The sequence below is a fragment of the Strongylocentrotus purpuratus genome, unplaced genomic scaffold (assembly GCF_000002235.5).
Source record: "Strongylocentrotus purpuratus isolate Spur 01 unplaced genomic scaffold, Spur_5.0 spur5_scaffold_6, whole genome shotgun sequence".
NCBI classification, from domain to species: Eukaryota; Metazoa; Echinodermata; class Echinoidea; order Camarodonta; family Strongylocentrotidae; genus Strongylocentrotus; species Strongylocentrotus purpuratus.
The window spans coordinates 27,558,631-27,579,395 of record NW_022145612.1 but is presented as its reverse complement, the minus strand read 5'-3'; the positions used below and the strand labels follow the sequence as shown (position 1 = coordinate 27,579,395).

The 20,765-nt window shown below is 34.8% G+C and overlaps 2 protein-coding genes across 3 annotated transcripts in view; one reads left to right on the top strand and one right to left on the bottom strand.

Moving 5' to 3' along the window:
- The first annotated feature begins 991 nt into the window (after positions 1-991).
- On the top strand, positions 992-7,677 carry LOC576460 (calmodulin-like protein 4). The gene is made up of 5 exons (XM_030972323.1): positions 992-1,094; positions 1,193-1,223; positions 2,734-2,874; positions 4,070-4,252; positions 6,047-7,677. The coding sequence occupies exons 1-5, from the start codon at positions 1,092-1,094 to the stop codon at positions 6,148-6,150; spliced, it is 462 nt and encodes a 153-aa protein (XP_030828183.1). The 5' UTR covers positions 992-1,091; the 3' UTR covers positions 6,151-7,677.
- Positions 7,678-13,786: 6,109 nt separating this feature from the next.
- Positions 13,787-20,765, bottom strand: part of LOC576686 (formin-like protein 6) — a 34,513-nt gene continuing 27,534 nt past the window's right edge. For both annotated transcript variants that reach the window (XM_030973167.1, XM_776967.4), the window contains 5 exons: positions 20,197-20,455; positions 18,365-18,530; positions 17,771-17,865; positions 17,190-17,271; positions 13,787-15,310 (listed from right to left, as the gene is read on the bottom strand). In XM_030973167.1, the coding sequence (XP_030829027.1) occupies positions 15,123-15,310; positions 17,190-17,271; positions 17,771-17,865; positions 18,365-18,530; positions 20,197-20,455 (790 nt within the window). In that variant the 3' untranslated portion in view covers positions 13,787-15,122. The remainder of the gene's footprint in view (positions 15,311-17,189; positions 17,272-17,770; positions 17,866-18,364; positions 18,531-20,196; positions 20,456-20,765) is intronic.

Here is a 20,765-nt window from a genome sequence, read left to right as displayed (position 1 = left end):
GGGTTTGGGGGGTTAAACCCCCCCTTTGGTATTTTTTTGTGTGTAAACCCCCCTAAATTTCCCTAAAACCCCCCCCTTTTGGCTGACCTAAAAAAGATGACCTTACCCCCCCCCCAACGGAGCAAAATGTCAAATTTTCAAATTTCGATACAAAAAAAAAAAAAAAGTGTCCTCTTACCCCCCCCCCCCCCCCCCCCCCCCCCCCCCCCCCCCCCCCCCCCCCCCCCCCCCCCCCCCCGCTTATTCAGCGGTCGGCTGAGTCGTTGCGATTTTCTTTGGGACCAAAAAAAAAAAAAAAGTGACCTCTTACCCCCCCCCCTCCCCCCCTCCCCCCCCCCCTTTATTCAGCGGCTGGCTGAGTCGTTGCGAAATTTTCCGCCCAATTTATAAATGTTAAAACCCCCCCTTGAAAAAATCCTGCGTACGCGCCTGCCTTGGGGTGTATTTGTCCTATGTTTTAAGGTGGGTATTGTCCTTTGGGGGTAGTTTCCGGGGGGGGGGGGGGTGATTTGTCTAGGGGTAATTGTCCTGCATGATACCATATATATATTTTTTGTTTAATTGTTCTAATATTTTTTTTTAGAGTAGATCTACTGTTGTGTTCATGAATCAAATGTTACCTTGAAGACAATGGACCATCTAATCACTGAGCAAATAAAAAGAAACTAAAATAATTGGATCTCTCATTAACTATAAACCCCCTATAAACAGCCTTCCCTTTTGCCTTCGGATTCAACGAAAGATATTCGCACTATAAAACTTTGGGGGTAAAAGGGGGACAAATATTATAATTCTTATATAGTGCGTATTCCCCTATATAGGCCTACTATGAATGCATTAAAGTTTTGTTCGACTGTTAACAAGTGCCCCTTCTTGACAAAAATTACAGTAGCTTCGCCCCTCACTTCATGGTAGCCATTTGTGCATATACTGTATACGTTGCATACGATTAAAAAACTGGCCCCGCGATCGCTAGCCTGAATTGTTGGGGTGTTATGTCTGCGGACGAGTTAAGAGTTCACCCGAAAGTTCATTGACACGATCATTTCCAAACGCCTTTTTCGTCTCCTCAACATCAACCATAACTAAACATGGTAAGAAAATTTCACTCTTCATGTAATTTTAATGTTTTATTCTGACAACCATTGAACATATCATATTAATTGTATTCCTTATATCTTCCTTGTTACAGGCCCAGTTATTCACGCAAAAGCAGATCGACGGTAAGTAATTTTAGTGGATTTATTGGTTAGCTAGCAGACAAGTGGTAGAAAAGTGGTAGAATGGGAATACATTGCCGAGGCGCCGCCCAGCACACGCCAGACGTACGGGGCCGGGCGGAGCAAGTTTACTCATCGTTCAGTAATGCGTATTCGGAGCCGTGTTTTGAAATTGGGCGTTGCCACTTTTTGAACATTGTCAGTGCATTATTGTCTTTGAAAAACAATTTCAGTACAATTTTGTTGTCAATAATACCGTGTTCTGAAATATAATATGACATAATTTCTTATGCTGTTCAATAATCAACTGTCCGGAGTCCGGACAGTTGATTTACAACAGCAATTTGAAGACGTTGTAACATGCAAATATGGAATGCCATAAAAACTTTAAAATGCATTAATTATGCCAAAACTTCATAAATCTTCCAGGACTTGTGTCCTTTTAATATAGTATTTATAGTACTGTTTGACAATATTATAAAGGAATAATATTCATGATGATTAGTGCTATTTGATGACTATTTTCTAATTTTCTTTCAATCCGAAGGCAAAAGAGAAGGCTTTAATAATATGTTTTAAATACCAGTAGTGTCTGGACACGGTCACCCACCCCCATCATATACTCCTATACGGTAGTCGACTAGATCTATTTCTTGTCTGAAATGTACATGTATGATGTAGTTGTAGTGTAGCAGTATTGAAAGTTTGGTGAGTTTATTCTAGCTACTCTCCAAACATTTAAAATCAATTATTTTTATTGTACTGTTTTTTTAAATCCTAAATGTGTATGTTCTGTTCTCATAATCTCTTTTTAATGAAAATTTGAATGTTTTTGCTCTTAATCCCTTTTAATGAAAATTTGAATGTTCTGTTCTCTAATTGCGTTTTAGATGAAGTTTTGATAGTTTTGTTCTCTTTTTAATAATATTGTATTTATTTGTAGGCCTAACTCATATATTAGACATGTATGCTAAGAAGATTTTATTTATTTGATTAGAGTGCACTGTGCTTGGTAAAAATTAAATAATTTTTTTGAAGACTGCGTTTGAGTGAATTAAGTGATTAAAATGTCATAGATATAGATATAGGCCTAGTTCTTGTTCTTACTTCTTAGTGGATCTTTTTATTTTCCTTGATAAAAAAGGGGAGTTTTGGGAGCAAATTGCATTCATCAAATGTTAGTTTGTGTGTGGTTGTAACTTGTGAGTGTACAATGTATGTTGTGTGGGAGGTGGCAGGGGGGTATGACTTTACTCGTTCATATTTTCTCCAGATCCATATTTCATGAATTTGTAGATAGGAGATCTTGGTGTACAGTGTGTTCCTAGCATTCTGGAAAACTTTCTTCTTTTTAGAATTTTGACATAATTTCCTTGTCCTGTTTTCCACAAAACATCCCTACATAGATGTATATGCTGGGATGATTCAATATATTGCACATGCTAAACAGATAATTGAATTATTTTCCATTTTAGAGATTGATCATCATGATGAATATTTCCTTTTCTTGCAGAATATAAGGAGTGTTTTGCCCTTTACGACAAGACAAGGAAGGGGCATATTTTTGCAGATGAACTGACAAAAGTTATGAGGTCGCTTGGTACGAACCCTTCGATAGAAGAAATCAAAGCTTACAGAAAGCAATATGAAGCAAGTGAGTACTCCATGGGCGTTGTGTAATTTTACTGGCATGTCCCAAGCTGCAATCTTATAGGAGGTACTGACGTAAACATAGAAGTAATGTATGTGTAGATCAAAAAGTTAGTAGTAAAATTTGATTTGAGTTGATCCACAATTATATGGTTATTTCTTTTTCATTTTGTACCATTTTATAAAATCCTGTTTATTACTTTAAAAGTTTCGATGTTTTCAAGTAAAGATTGACTTAATGAATTCTTTTAAAGTATAATAATAATGACTCTGGATTTACATGTATATAGTACTTCATTGTTCATACGGAATACCCTCCCTAAGCGCTTTACAGATATTATAATTTCCCCAGTCATGGGATTCAATGAGCACAGTTTCCAATCCCTGGGCAGTATTCCTACCATATGGTCACCATGAGGGTATATAATGGCAATTTCTATCACAAAGGCTTTTCTCATCCTACTGGGTTCCTATTTCTCTCCTGGTTATGGAGTGGCAAATGTAGATTAATGTTTTGCCCAAAGACATTAGTGCCATGTCAGGGATCGAACCCATGACCTTTACATTTTTAGTCCAGTGCTTAAACCACTCAAAGCCCATATCTTTCCTTGAACCCTGCTGGGCACAGCAACAAGTATTGTATTCCAAACATAGAGTGATTAGAGATCCTGTGAAGAATATCAGTTTACCCCTTAAATGCTATAGGTGTTAATCCTGCCCAAAACTTGGGAGTGTTTTTCTATGGCTTTGAATAAAGAAGACATTTTTTTCCCATAAATATTGCACATAACGCACAGTCTATCTAAGGAAGATTTTGTTTATCCAATTTATCAATTTGAAAGTTATGAAACTAAGCATTTTAAGTGAAAATTTCACTCTTGAAAGTAGGAAAGACAACTGCCAGTTTATAAAGCATGGTGGCCCAGAAGGAGATAATAATAATAATAATAATGTTTAAAGTCCACTCCAAATTTTATTAAGTTAAACCGAAAATGGAAATTATTTTTGCCCAATTGAGCCCGGCAGCCACTGAGCAGCGCCAGTACCCCTGAATGTCAACAAATTCATAAATTGGTCGTAGGTCAAGGGGTGAAAGAATTCATAGTCACCTGGATGATGTGTACATGTATGTCTCTTCCTGAAGATAATAAAGCAACAACTTAGAATTCAAATATTTGTCACATATCTTTCCTCTGCAGATGACAAGATCACATTTAGTGACTTCTTGGTGATCATGTATGAGCAGCATAAGAATGAGAACCCTTTCAAGGAGATCATGGATGCATTCAGATTGACAGACACCCAAAACAGAGGCTTCATCTTGGCTTCAGAGTTCCGCAACATCATGACAAAGTTTGGAGAGAAAATATCCGATAGAGAAGGTATGTACATGTACAGGTATCATAGTCCTGGGGGAGGGGTACTTGTCCTAGAATAAAAAATAAGATGTTATCTTAGCATGAAAATAAAGCAAAAGCATTTGTACGCTGATTATAAACACGTCAGAAGTTTGCTAGAACTGTCACGCTAAGGTTATAACGTGACATTTTAGTTTGACCATTTAATTATATCTAAGTGCTACCGAAGCACCATGAAGGAATAAGCGTAAGATGATTCCTCCAACTTGCTTGCTTTTGCACACAGCATACAGAACATACTTGTATCACAATATCAGTGGTAGGAAATAGGACATTTTGCATTCTGTAAGTTTATGAAGTACCGTAGTCAGATGTACAGTAATTGCAGGGCCCCCAGAGAGAAGCTGAGAACAGTATTTATACTGATAAGTAGGGCTGTGCACAACAGTGTAATGAGGTACCCGAGTACACTCCCAGGCTCACAGGCGAATACTCGAGTATTCGGACGCCATATTTTTTATAATTTTTTTGAATTTTTTTGAATTTTTTTGAATTTTTTTTGAATTTTTTTGATTTTTTTTTAATTTTTTAATTTTTGGATTTTTTTGATTTTTTTTTCTTTTTTTGCCACTACCATACCTCTCGGCAGTTTCTCAGGTCCCTCGCTGAAAACGCATGCAACTTTACTTTGAGTTGCAGTTGAAGGCGCCGATTTAATAAGAATAACAACAGTAAACAATGCTGTTTTAAAAACCAAAGATGGCAGAATAATCCATTTTCCTCCAAGTCCAAACAGAAATCTGGACATTTGGTCCCAGTTTCTGAAAGGTGAGTTTGACAGTGCTTGAGTTGGGAAACATTTTACCGACGGTACCATGCCAGCGGACGCTGCTCTCCCTGGCACGGGTAAGCGTGGGCCTGGACATTTTTTTTTTTTTTTTTTTTTTTTTTTTTTTTTTTTTTTTTTTGCGGCCGAATATTCGGGTACAAGAAATCGTACCCGAGTAGTTGTCAACCGTGCGGGTACTCGAGCATTCGACTACCCGTCGCAGCCTTACTGATAAGGCTACCCTGGGTAAACAAGACATATTATTATTCATATTATTCCTTAAGACCTTGCAATGATAGGATTGATTAAACAAGATTCCAATCATTATAATTGCACTGCAGGTATCTAATCTGATACCTGGAAGATATAAACAGGGATGGTAGAAGTAATCCATTAAGTTATCTTTCAACTGATGAATTTGTCTTTAGTCTAATGCTTGAATAAATCAGTGATGAATATGTTCCCATGATATGATGGATTTGTAACATGCTGTACTTTCTTTAAAGAGAAGGTTGAGTTCTGGGAAGAGGTGAAAGATAACTTGTGATCGTTATCATTGTTATTATGCAAGTGTGGGAGAACATCAGATAAAACATGTCCCCTGAAAAGCATGGCTCTTCAAATGCCTTCATATTCTAAATATGTCATGTAACAGCATAACAAACTGGACAGATTTGTATGCCACATGTTTGTGTAGTCCTACATACATCTTTCTGTGTACAGTGCTTGTAACTTTACCAAGACTGGGCTAAATTTCTTATCATTTTGGTGATTCCAGAACCTTGCAGTACACACCAATACTTATATGCAAGATGATCAACCTTTTCTGATCAATTGCACACCGTTTCTTTCACGATGCAATCGCATTTAATACCAGTACTCAACTTTATCGTTAAGGCAATGCTGAGTCCTTTATACTTAGTATGTATTTATACATGTGCAGTTCCTTATAAATATTTATTTATCTCATTTTCTCTTTTTATTTCCAGTTGATGACATGATGAGAGAGTTTGGAATACAGAAGAATGGATTTGTCAAGTACTATGATATCGTACCGAAACTTCTTGAGCCAATTCCAGATCATTATAAATGATGACGGACTTCTCTGTGACAATTAGGTATCCTTGTTCTTGGTAAACTGTTCCCCCCTCTCCCTCCTTCCTTTCCACAAAGAAGGAAAATGTGATTGACTCCTGTATGAAAAGAAATAAAATTAAAGGTCCATTTATCATCCGTAAAATTCTTTCATTGTACATCTCATGCAGACTCGCTGATCATCTGCTGTTTGTAGATTACAATTATCACAAAAGTACTGTCTGTATATACCTCGGTCATACTGCCGAACCTGAATGGCAGAGACTGATTCTAGGCCGTCCAGGGTAATTACATTTTTGGTTTGGCCTGTTGTCAGTCTGGCGTCGATTCCGTTGGTGTGGTCGTGGTAGTATACTGCTTCTCTGCGCAGTTTTTGGCTAGGAATATCTGTATATTAAAAGCTGGAGTCATGTAAAACAGGATGAACAGGACCATTTGGCTAAATAGGGATAAAAAGTGTTTTTGACTTTGTCTTCTTTTTAAAATCCAGAAATGGTTCAGGACCTTCTAGTTCATTTGGCTGATGAATGAAAAAGCAATAGAATCTGAATCTTTTCTAGGAAGAAAGATCATGTCAATTTTCCTTTTTATTTACTTATTTATTATTATATATATATTTTCTTAATCACCCAATATTACAAAAATCATTCATTCATCTCAATGACTGCGACAGTGACTGCATATGCCTGCACTTGTGATGTGGGTTATGTAGTATTTTGAAATGTTAATAATTCAATTTGAGCCAAGTATATTTTTGTTGTTGTTGTAGTCAGACAGGGGTTACTTACACACATGTACATGAATTACATGGAGGTAGGATGAAATATGCAGTTTGTTCTATTTCCATTTCCATTTATAATTGTACTTACTATCTAAGGTGTATGATGTGAAATATACCTTTGATATATAACTTTGTTACGCATTTCTTGGATCTTGGATCTCACTTGCACATAAAGAAACGGTGTGTCAGGATTAGATTCTAATGTTTATGATTGAATAAATGTTATATTATTTGCTTTTTGAGATTAACCTATTTGAACATAAAGTCTCACGTTTCCCTTTCCTCTATTACAGACATTTCCCATGAACTATTTGAATAGATTTACAGTTTGGCCTCTGAGTTCCATATTCGAGCAAATAAAAAAAGCTATTTTGTTCTCAATCTCAATAATCCTTCCTTTGGAAAAATATGGTATTCAATAGCAACACTTTGATTAAGTCTATGGCTGGTTGACTGTTATGTGAATGCAGTCGATATTGAGGAGATGGCACCCCGTATATTAGTATGTAGCCTTAATGATAATAATATTCAGCTTTTATGTAGCGCTTATTAATATATAATGTCTCTAAGCGCTTTCATTGTACATGTATCTACATGTACCTACATGTACATGTATATTGTACATACTGATTGTAAGGATTCTCTCTTTACATGAAGTGTGCGTGGGTGTTACTAGCTTTACAATAACATGCTCTATATAGGTCAAGGGCGTGCTATTCCTTCCATTGTTTTCATTAACAATAGTACAATACCCCATTGAGGTATTCATGCTTTTTGCGAATGGCCTTTTAAAAGGGGAACTGCACTACTTGTAGCTACTTGCGCCCTCTATATAGCCAACAATGCCCATTGATCCCCCATGGTTCTCTTTTTTTATGTTAATTGAGAGCTAATTTGATGAGATATAAACCACCTGCCAGTGACCATGCAGGGAGGTCTAATCCCTCCTGGCCAAACTAGTGTAGACGGCTTTAAAATCAATGTAAATGTACTTCGTACTGATTGAAAATCTGCTATTCTGTATTTATTGTGTACATTTCTAATGATTGATCTTGATATCACTATAGTAGATAAACTTTATAAGTGTTTAAGGGATTATGAATTGAAAATTTAACTTATCAAATTATGAAGAGTTAATGATTTTAATGTTATGATAGAAATGTAATAAATGTAGTTATTTATGGTTTATATTTGGCTGAATAGATGAATATTAATGCCTTGTGAAGAGCTGTTTACAAATGAACTGTACAGTGAGTTTAGCATATCGATACATGTAGGTTAGCATTGAAAATCATTGTTGTTGTAAAGAAACAAGTCTAGAGAGAATGGTTTAGCTTATGTGTTAGTTTAACAGTTAAATCCACACAAATTAATCTAAATACAGTACTATACCTTCAAACTAGTAAGGCAATCAATGTTTGATCGCTTCAGCTAGATATGCACTGTGGTAAGCTTGTAAAATCCCACAAAGGTCTTTTGCATGAAGATAAGAGTGCCTTTTTATTTTAATCATGTACAATCTTCAGTAAGTGAAGCGTAAGTGATTGTAATCCTATGTTGTCATTAAATCTATAATGATATTCTAACAGGGGCATTTAAGCTTCAACAAAAACCACTGGTTTTTCTTACATCCAAAGTTTTGTCGGAAGTTGCTAGGCAGCAACTACCCATACACACAACAAAATACCTGAATTAAAAAAAACCCACCTCTGGGGTGTGGTTTTTTAAATGCAGGTAGTCTTTGCACTGTAAATGCTTGCCTTTAAAACGCCAGTGAATTATTCCAGTTTTTTCATCACATGACTGTACTTGCTTCCATGCTAATGTACGCTGTGCAGCAACAAGTGACGCATGCGTATAACTCACACAAAAACTGATGCTTTTTACATGCATCATACAATATATCATGTAACAATTCATGCCAAGTTCGTTATGGAAATATATTTCTTAATGCTACCTGACATTTACTTATATTTATGAATATTGGTAAATATGTTATTTCTGTATTTTTGTAGTACTTACTAGTAATTAAGTGAGAAGGCTATTCCTTGTTGTCTAATTATTCTAATCATGTGATTGCTGCCTTAAAACCAGGAAGAATTATTCAAACTAAATGTGAAGATATGCACTGTCTTTCAGTAAATAAGTTACCTTGACTAGGTGTATGTGACCAAAATGATTCCATGACGAGAAGTTATGTATTTATCCAGTTGTATTCATGAATAATATATAAAACATTAGTACTAACATCTGCACTTGTAGTGTCTTTTTTGTAACAAGCATTTGTGTGATATGATTTGGGTATAATACAGCAGTACACTTCCCTATTAGTTACATTTATTTGCAGTCTATTTCACGCATACTTCAGGGACATACAAATGTATGGTTTCAAGATTTAATTGCAATCCTCCTTAATCCTTATGCACGTGTGTTACAACTTAGAAGCCACATATCATATTCTTACGAAACCAAATTGGTCCTTGTTATATGGATTATAAGATCTGAAGGCCACAAAAACCTTACAACTAATTAAGTTTGTACACACTCATGATTGAGAATGTAATGTGACATGTATACAAACCAGAAGCGGTAATTTTAACCAGAAAAATAAGACACCATACCAACCAGGGCCCTTTTCACAAAATTTGTTATCAATAACAACTGCCACAGATCTATGACAAATCTGCTCACAGCCAATCAAATGCAAGGATTTCAGTAGCTTATAAAACAATTATCGTAACTTGTTATTGATAACAAGTTTTATGAAACAGGGCCCAGACCATCAACAACAGTGGAGTAAACTTTGCTCTTTGATAAGTCCATGATATTATTTTGCAGAAATTGATGAAAATAACATTTCCTGCCATTGTGTAAATGGGTATGAACTGAAATGTTGACAATGCCAATAAGACAAGACAAAACACTAATGCTTTGGATAGAAACTACTATAAATTTATTCATGCAAAGACACTTATTAACATGTGAATATATCAAATATAAAGTAAGAATCACACACACAAAATATAAATTTCATTTGTACAATTTTCTCAAGGTATCTTCAAAGTAACAAATATAGTACATGTAAATATTTGTGTTAAAAGTGCATATGTGCAGGGCTCTGATCAAGGGCACCTAAGTGTTACATATGAGGTGAATTTTAAAAGTCAATTATAGACTGTGGCAACATTATTTTTGTAATCTGCAAACATTATGCAACATATAGCTAAAAAATCAGACCTTAACAAATTGCCGTTAAGTGGCAATCAGTAGCTAAATATCACATCATCAAAAATGTCACGTACATAACTCGGTGTCCACTTCATGCTGATATTTCCCTTATGATTTTAATTTTTCTGACAAAGTACATTAGATGTTAAAACATACTGTAAACAAAACTTAAAACCATTGCCATATCAACTTTTTTCAATTTAGTTATTAGAATATGGCCAAACCAAATGTGGACACCGAGTTATGTACAGTACATCTTATTCTCTACATGCTTTCTCTTTGCCTCATTGTCAGATATGGTTTTGCATTAGTCTAACAACGACTTCAATTGAAGGAATGATGTGTTTCCTGAATGAAACATAATTTGCAATGTGTAAATAGTTTGTAAACTACTGAAATGTAAGATTTCTGTACTTACATGTAATCGTACATAACTGTGGACACCAAAAGTAAGTAGTTCTATATTCAAATAATATTTAACTTCTTGTTCCTTAAATTCAATAAATGTTTGTTTAAATGAAAATGCAGAAGGGTGCAATTCATGCTGTATGGAATAAATAAATTTATTTATGATAATTATTTCAAATTTTTGATTGGTAGTAACGTACATAACTCGGTGTCTTTTCATAATGGTGTCTTAGTTATGTACATGACATGAAAAAGTTCAAACTGCAATATTTTGTAATATTCTTCTCACCAAATCAGATGTGTGTATGTCTTATACATTTTTTACTACCTTACCATGAAAAATAACTAAATATAGGTGGTCTTATTGGAAAAACAAAACATGGAATATGTACATAACTGTCACGTACATAACTCGGTGTCCACATTCATTGTTGATTAAATAACACATACAAGTTAAAATGCGGAATCCAATGTTATCAGTGCTCTTCATTCACCTATATACACCATTACATTATCATTTTGAAAGAATACAATATGTTTTTGTATAGATTCTGTTGCACTGGTATGTACATAACTGCAGGACACCAAACATTTTCCATTTACAGAAATCTAAATATTTTTAAAACGATGACCCAGAATGAAATGATCTGATGGGAAATCAAAGATAAAGTGAAACTAAACATTATAACATTGCAATCTTGTAAATAAATCAATTATTTATGCACCATTCTTCAGTTAGTAAAGTTTGAAATTTGCAGGACACCAAAGTTATGTACATATCACAAAAATTGTATCACATGTAAATGGAATAAGAAAGTAAAATAATAGGAATTAACTCAACAGAAATGTTAATTATTACATAGATTCTACATCAAGATAAAAAAAAAAAAAAGTTTTGCATCCCATTAGTAAAAAATCTGGTAACCAATTAGTGCATGTTTTGAATGTAACATTAAAAGTGCTGAAAATAGGCCTTTTTACATCATAAAATTGCTCTAAAATCTTTAATTTGAACTCAATGAAGCTGAAACCTTGTTTGGAGCTTCCCCCAATGGTACTTTCTAATATAAAAATGCTAATTTGTGTCTGGGTCTCATGGTTTTGGATAATTAAACAATTTCCCAGTGTTCAATCTAAGGGTACCCTTGATCTGAGCCATGCACATATACATGTACTACACGTGAAAGACAAGGTTAGAATGACATATACATACAGATTTTGAGTGATTGAATACATGAATCAAACGAGGACATCAAGGTTATAAACATCAATCATGTGATCGATGCTCTTTACTCAGCTATATGTACAAAAAGAATGTTTTCAGGCTGCACGTTTATAATGCACCTTTCACAAATATTATGCCCCAAATCAACAAATACATCATATTTCAATGTACCGGTATCAAATAATGTACTTTCCAAAGAGGTATTCAATTTCAATATTCTTTTCATCTCATGTCCATCAATAACTGATAAATAGTGGATTTTTTTCTTCAGTTTAGATATCATTTGAATTGAAGCCCTTGCCATGCAGGACGCTGTGCACAAGTTCAATCTTCATTCAGGCTCCCAATATCCCAAAAATTAACATCCTTTTAAAATACTTTTTTCCTAGATTAATGTTTGTTTTGAACAAAGTGGCTTACTACTCAACACCGATTTAGCCAAGAGGCCGTAATTAAAACATTTATTTCAACCTTACTCATGACACAGGCTTTAACATCCTTTTGAAATAATTTTTCCTAGATCAATGTTTGTTTTTAACAAAGTGGCTTACTATATCAACACCAATTCGCCAAGAGGTCGTAATTAAAACTCTTATTTCAACCTTACTCATGTCCTGGGCTAATGCTTTAAAATTAAATTGAAATAATGTCAAGGAACATAAAAAGTCCACTTTCACAAGAAGGGAACAACAGGTATTTTCTTTTGTAGAAAAGAAACATATCTTGGCACCATTTGATGATTTGGTTTAGCATTCTCATAGAAGTGGTGGGTAATAGTAACAGTATCAAAGATCACCATTCTTCTAAAAGAACATGTTGTGATTGTCACACACACATCATATCTACCGGTACTTGTATCTTGTATACTATAACCAGAAATTCCCTAATGTATCAAATCATTTTCTACTTCATTGAGTAGAAGCATTTCCAAAAATGTTACACATTACTTTTAGTGACTTTATACATAACAAATAAAGGAAACAAAAGTAGACGAAGAAAGGAAATTAAACTGTCACAATTAGTGTTGGAAATTCCAATTTTCTATCTTTCTAAAAAAAAAAAAATGTTTTTTTTGAGGGGTCAAATTACACATTTAGAATGTGAAAATTGAGTCTGCAATTCAGAACAAAGGGGGTAAATTCATATACTGATTACACTAAAAAAAATATATTTTTCAGAGTTTAGAATCAAATACAAGTATTCTCTAATCTCTGCACACAATTTTAAATCTAAATTAGGAAATGAGCAAAGCTGCAATAATACATTATGATACAAATTATGCTACAGATCTGATTATTGTACATTAGATTAGATAGAGTTATCATGCCAATCTAATCACTAATTATTTAACTGTATTTTGAAGTCTTGTTTTTCAAGGGCTTCAATCTCCACATGGAGCAAATATCAATATTTCTTTGGCCACACACATAGCATATTTTTTTGGTTTCCAACAAAAGTGATGGGAATCCTCTAATAATATATTATTTTCAGGGCAAACCAGTACCGATACTCCATGCATGTACATGAATTCCTGAAAATTCAAAAGTTTTTCTGCATAGCACACCATATTTTTAAAACAGGTAAAATAGCAGAGAATAAAAATGTACCTGTATAATATGCTGGAAATTAACTTGACATTCACTATTACATTTCTATCAACCACATATATACACTGTACAGGTGATATAGCATGAATTATTCTAGGAACATATACAAATGTTCACTTTTCTCCCTTGATTATATAGATGAATGGAATGCTTTCAAATTGACAATAATACTGAAATTATTTGGATTGTAAAAAATATATAGGTAAGATTTTTTTTACTTTCTCCAGATATATTTACACAATTCATATATTCAGAAATATATACATAGATCTCTTGTTAATACAACAATTTAGTATATATATATAAATATATATAAATATATATATATATATATATATATATATATATATATATATATATATATATATATAGTGTCCATTCATTATTTTCCTTCAGGTATTTGAATGTAACATTGGATTTTTGGATCATTTAATGAATTTACAGTATGAGGCATGTACACATGTATGCATGTAGGTTGACTCAATTCAACCTGGTTTAACTCCATCCAATGATTTATGAAGTGCCAGATGTCAAACTCATTATTCTGTGAAAATCAATATAATTCTGTGACAAAATGAAATGAATCTGGTCATGAAATGAAAATGAGAAATGTCAAAACGATATGATTTCGATTTAGTCATGCAGTAATAGAATTATGGTGATTTTTTTTCAGGACGAGGTGGTTGACAATTGGTACTCCATGAATCAGTAGGCTAACTTTACCCATTAAACCTGGAGTTAATCATCATGAATTATATATATACTGACCTTATTGTTTGTTTAATGCATCAATCATACAAATGCCTCATGAATAATCTTTTTAATCAGTGAATACAACTTTTTACATGTAGTATTGTTCTGTGATGAAAGTATATATAATTACATATATATATATATATATATACAGAATCAGAGTCAAATATCCCATCCAACAAAGTATGATTACATAGCATTGCACCAATTATATACAAGTTAAAATCATCTGTCGAAAATCACAAATCGTATCGTATAAACATACAGAAAGTCAACTATGTGAAAGACAATGCATCAGGAATGGACGGTGTATCCAATGATTACAAAATAATTAGATCAGCAAGCTGATAAAAATGTCTTTTCCATCACTGTTCGACAGTTTTAATGCCCATATAGTGACCCAGTCTTCATCCAAATCATTCTGCCAGGACGATGACTGATATTTAGGATTCATATTTTTTTTAAACAGATGAGTTTCAGAATCAAATTTTTCGAAATTTTGGTCGTTAAGAAAATATCAATTTGACCCAGAAGAGTCTTTCGCTTGTCCATGTTTGTCAACTGCTTTACAGCGCCACTAAACATGTGTCCCAATAGAGATTCTTCATCCTGATGTCAACGAGAGGCAAATAAGTTTTTAACTTTAAATGCCTACTTCCAAGGTATATTTCCAAGGTATCATATTACAAAATTTGAGCAGTTCAGAAAATAGCTGAATACAAATAAAAATAATGATGGATATATGTACAGCTGTATATGAATGTATGTGCATGCATGACTGAAGGCAGGATCAAGACACTGAAAAGGTTGGAGAGGATCGAGAGACAATTAGGTATAAATGACTCCTCTTGGGCAGCGTAAACATCCTGAATATGGAAGAATGCAGATGATTAATCAAAACCAGTCTGTCCACTGGTCAGTGCCTCTGGTCAGACAGTGCCTCTGGTCAAGACTGGACACCAGGTACTCTAGTACGGAGTGGATCCCTGCATGGCTGCTATCTCGGCTTCCTGAGCCTCTTGGCGTTGTCGCCTGGACCGACGAGCGGCAAGCTTACTCTGTAGATCCTGGTCTGCTCGGGTCTTGTTCACCTCCTGCTGGCGTTCGTATTCCTTCACCTGCTCGTCGTGTTGCTTCTTCAACTCCTCAATGTTACCTGGTGATCGGAAGCAGACATATGTAAAGGTTACAGGTCCGGGGATTAGGAGAACAATGATAATGACTTGCACTGGATTAGGAATAGCAAGGTTCCATCACCTCTTTGCAAGATTAGAATTTTACATAAAGTGTTGTAGTCGAGTGGTTTAAGCACTTGACTTGAAATGTTGAAGGTCGTGGTTCGATCCCTGACACGGCACTAATGTCCTTTGGCAAGACATTAATCTACATATGCCACACTTGACCAAGGTGAGGTAAATGGGTACCTGGCAGGAATTAATTCCTTGAAATGCTAGAGTACTGTAATGGCAGATAGGCTAAGGCCGTGGTAATAATTAATTTGTGCACCTCGGAACAGAACTGTCTAGATAGACGGCGCTATATAAATGCCTATTATTATTATTACTGGTCCGGAAATTAGGAGAAAAATGATAATGACTTGCACTTGGAGTAGGAATAGCAAGGTTCCATCACCTCTTTGCACAAAAAAAAAAAGTAGGATCTAAGGCCGGATAAGCTTGAAGTTAGCAATATGAAGAGCCAATCTCATTATACTTTTACATTTTATTCTAGAGGGCTAAAACAAAAGGATTCAAAAACATTTTAGTGCACCAAGCAATGGAAAATAGGAAATTAAACAATTGCCTTCATGCCATAATTGAAAAGAAAAGAGGTATTTATTGAGTTTAAGATGAAACAATTTTGCATTATGGTATTCATGCAATACACTTGCCACTGATATGTCTGAAATAAGAAAATAATCATCCCATCACAGTAATTTGATTGAAAACAATACATGAAAAGTCTCAAAACTCTGTATTACAGCCCCCTCCCCCCTAAAAAAAAAAAAAAAAAAATGTATGATAAAAGTTCTCATGTGATAATATTAGTTACAGGTATAATAATAATACATCATTTACCTGAGTCAATAATAATTTATACTCTCATATTGCATTGTAAACATGATAAAGTTGTTCATGTAGGCCTACATGTAAAAAAAATTAGAGTTGTACACAGACATACTCTCACACACAACTACACACTCTCCATGTAAAACTAACTGCCTCACCCTCCCTTTTGTATAGTGTATGCGTCAATCAATTATACCCATTGTGTAGCAAGCAAAGGGAGCAATTGTGGACTTTGAAAGGAGGTCAATACTCCACTCTTTTCACTATGTCTCTGAAAAACAGGTATATTCAAGGATAATAAAACATTTATTGTGTAAAGAGCATTGTTTTCAGTTCAGCAGGATATGTACTAGCAAGCTTTATGGGTAGCATCAAACAATAACTGCTGGTTTATCCCACTTGGTCATCCCTCTCATATTTGATGCATGATAGAGTATCTACTACAAGGGTCCAGATTAATAAAATTGTTACTGGATAGTTGTTCTTTTACTTGATACTCGATACTTGATGCAGTTATCTCCTCAAAAGCTTGTTTGGTGCTGTCCAGGGGGATGTTTCACAAAGACTAGGATCGACTTAAAGTTGTTCTTAACTATGGCAGGCTATTCATGCCACTGGTTGCTCTCACTATTTGTCTCTCAATTATGATCTATAGGAAATATTTTTCCCTTCAATCATCAAATATCAAAAAATTTAAATTCTGTAGATGTGTGACCACGATTGGTACGTCCCTTGAGAAACCAATGACAATAAATGGTGAGAGCAAACAGTGGCATAAACTGCCTGCTATAGTTAAGTCCAACTTAAAATCGATCTTAGTCTTTGTGAAACACCCCCCTGGAGAGGCAGTGCCAGTGGCTAGACTTTCCCAATTATTGCATCAAATAAACAAAATTGAGTTCGGTACATGCATTGTCCATCGATCCTCAAGACTGAAGAGGTTTAATTTAACAAGATGATGCTTACCAAAGATGTCATCCATGGCTGGGGTAGGAGCAAGGTCTTCAAGCCCTAGAGGAGTAGGTGCATTCATCTCAGTACTTCCCTCCTACAGATCAACCAAATAAATATAAAACAAAGAGACAAATGAGGAATAGATTTGAGAGTATAGATTGGGGGGGGGGGGGGTGATGATCCACGAATGTTTATACCACATCTAAACTAACTGATGATTCTATTACATCATATAAACACAGTCTATCTAAATTTGTGACTGGAATAATGTACATCCTGAATAAAAGTGCACTTCATTCTCTCTTTTGTTTCAGGCCAGTTTGGCAAATGCTGGTACATGTAGAACATGGTGTAAAAAACAACCTACCTAATCTCATGCATTATTTTTTCAACTAAATTTGAAATAGTCTTTCATGTACCGTATGTAGGCCTATAATTTCACTTTCAAATCGAATTCAAATTTGAACATCATTTCATAATATAAAGAAAATACAAAGAAAACTTGTGAAAATAAAATGTAAACTCATTTCCTCTGTGCAGTGTAAGCGATTGCCAATTGGATAGAAAAAAGGAGGTGAAGGGTGACAACTTACCGGGGCAACACCGACATCCCCTGCCTGTGAGACTGAGTCTGCATCGACCAACATGGCTAACTCAGGTTCATCCTTGTCTTCTATGAGCTCAGCATCTACAACATAAACAAAAGAATAAAACACACACAAGTCAACAGGCGGTGTCAAACAGAAAAATCCCTTGAAAAATCCTTTCAATGGAGAATTTTTTTGCTTCGTTAGAGGATTTTTGAAAGGATAATATTGATGACAGACAGCAATCAAGAGGATAACTAAAATCTGGATAACTAAAATCCGGATTTATGGCCTCTGTGTGACACCGCCTATTTACAGAAATTTACTTATAACGTACCGTAATGTAACGTAATGTACTGTAATGTAACGTAATGTACCGTAATGTACCGTAATGTAATGTAATGTAACGTAATGTACCGTAATGTACCGTAATGTACTGTAATCTAACGTAATGTACCGTAATGTACCGAAAGATTGGTTGTTCAAAATAGATAGTTTACTTGCATGCATAGGCTTACATTGCTAATGAACTAAGGACAAGTATGTTACAAAGCCAACTCTAGGACATACAACGTTTATTCAAAAAAGAAATCAACATACCATTGGCTTGTGACCTTGCCTGCAAGCGAGATGCGACATCTGCACCTAGTTTCTCCTTGACCTTCTCCTGAACAAGTTTCATTCTCTCCATCTTGAGTTCTTTCTGTTTTGAAGCACAGTTCTTTGCCGTCTTCTCTAAGTCTTTATTGATTGTCTTGTTGATCACCTGTTCCGAGTACAAGAATACAAACAGGTCTAATTGCAAGTATAAGAGAGGGGTGTGGGTTTGCATCCTAAACATATTTTACTATTGTAGTAACCTTTTTAGTGCACTATGTTTGTCACTCATGACCTCCAACCTCTGACCCAATAACCCCCTAATCTACTCATTTTGTCGCTCTATGTTGATACATACTTATACCAAGGTTTAGGTCAATCTTCTCAAATGGTACTTCAGATTTCATGAAAACAAGGCTAGAAACCCAACATTTCATGGAATTGACCTTATGACCCTTGACCTACTTCCCCCCAAATCTTAAGTTTGTTTCCCTAATGCAGACCTGCCAACCTCTGGAGTTCAAAAACTGTATTCTTTAGTGTCAAAAGTTGTATTTTACTGACAAAAGTTGTATTCTTGAAAATAAACACGGATTGTTACGCGGATCGATGCCTCTTACAGTTTCTACCTACAGGAAGAATTTTTTTTATTAATCATTGGTTGAATATGCATTATTTCGTCACGACTGGTGTGTTCGATGAACCAATAAACATCCCCAAATTGCCGATGTGAGATGCATGTAGGATACTTTATTGGACAGAATAGAGATTTTGCCATTGAAAATGGCGGACGCACACACAAAATATTAATTTAAAAAAAAAAAAAAAAAAAAAAAAAAATCGTCTTTTTTTTTTTTTTTTTTTTTTTTTGAAAATCGTATTTTATTAAGGAAAATCGTACTGTCGTATTTGCTTCTAAAAATCGTACTAAATACGATTAAATCGTACTGGTTGGCAGGTCTGCTAATGCCATTGCATACTTTCAAGTGTGTAAAGTTCATAGCTTTATACATGATTCTTGAGATATCATGATTAGAAAGCTAAAGCCTGTGATTTCAGAAATTAACATTTATGACCTTTAACCTTGAATGACTCCTGGCATTATTTAGAGAAATACAGTATACATATGGGCATACATGTATGAAGTAAATTCCACTGAGATAAACTGAAAAGCATAATTAATATAGAAAAAAAATTATTTTCTTAGACAAGCATATTTTATCTATGGTTGACTCTCTCAAGATGTATATATGGAGATTCAACAGAAGAAGCAGAAATTACTTTCGACCTTGAGTACAAGAAATTGTCCTTAAGCATTACAAATTCTTAACATTATCCAAAAGAACATAATTTTGAAAGTAACTACACTGATGTATATCAATGGATGTCCATTTAGCTTTTCATAAAGTTTGCAAAAGATATCACATCACTCTAAGATATTACAAGGAAATGTAGTAATCCACAGCAGAAATATACCTGATATGCAAAATGACCCTATGTGAATTTGTAGGATGGGTTCATGTCTATACTACAGGGGTGATAGTGAGCACTTTTCCTGAAGACGTTTTTGCAACTTTTCATGCTAGGAAACCCTGTGCAGTGTAGGCTACTTTTTTAAACTTAATTTAAGAGTGTAAGATGGTAAGAGTTTCTTGTTTGCTCTAGATGTCTGAAGTGGTTAATAATAGCAATATTGACTGCCTAATTCAGGGCAATACGACTTGTCATATATCACCCTCAACTTCGGTTGGGCGGTATATGTCGTATTGCCCTGAAGGCAGTCAATATTACTTAATTATGTTTACACTAAATGAAAGGAGATAACAGTGACTTACATGCTCAAACCACTGTATGAGTGCAGCCGATCGCTTGTAGACCGTTACATAACACTCCATGGCATGCTTATGCCTGTCAGGATGCATCATGTCGGAGAAGATGTTCGCGATGGCCTTGTTCAGCGTCTCTATCTCGTCCGGTGTGCAGTAAGGAAACTTGATGGTGTTCAAGTACTGCTGGGACGTCTTGATGTTCTGCGCGGCGGCCACGAGGTTGTTACGAGCTTCAGCAGCAAACTGATATCTAATCTGGGTGTTCCTGTGTGAGTAGTAATAATTAAAATGGATAAATTCTAAATTTTGTAGCAGGTACATACTTGTATTGTATGATGGTGATATTCTCCAAATGCAGATTTATGAGTTGGCTAATGAAATTCTTTTCAATTCAATTTTATTCTTCCTCGGGAGACATGCTTTCAATATATTTCACATGTTTGTTGATCAAGATGTACATGTATACATGAGGATATTGATAGCTGAAAAATTATTTTCAAAAGAACAATTAGGTTTGCAAGAATTATTATTGTACAATGTCAAAATTGAATTATAAATCTATTTCAGCTGTTGAT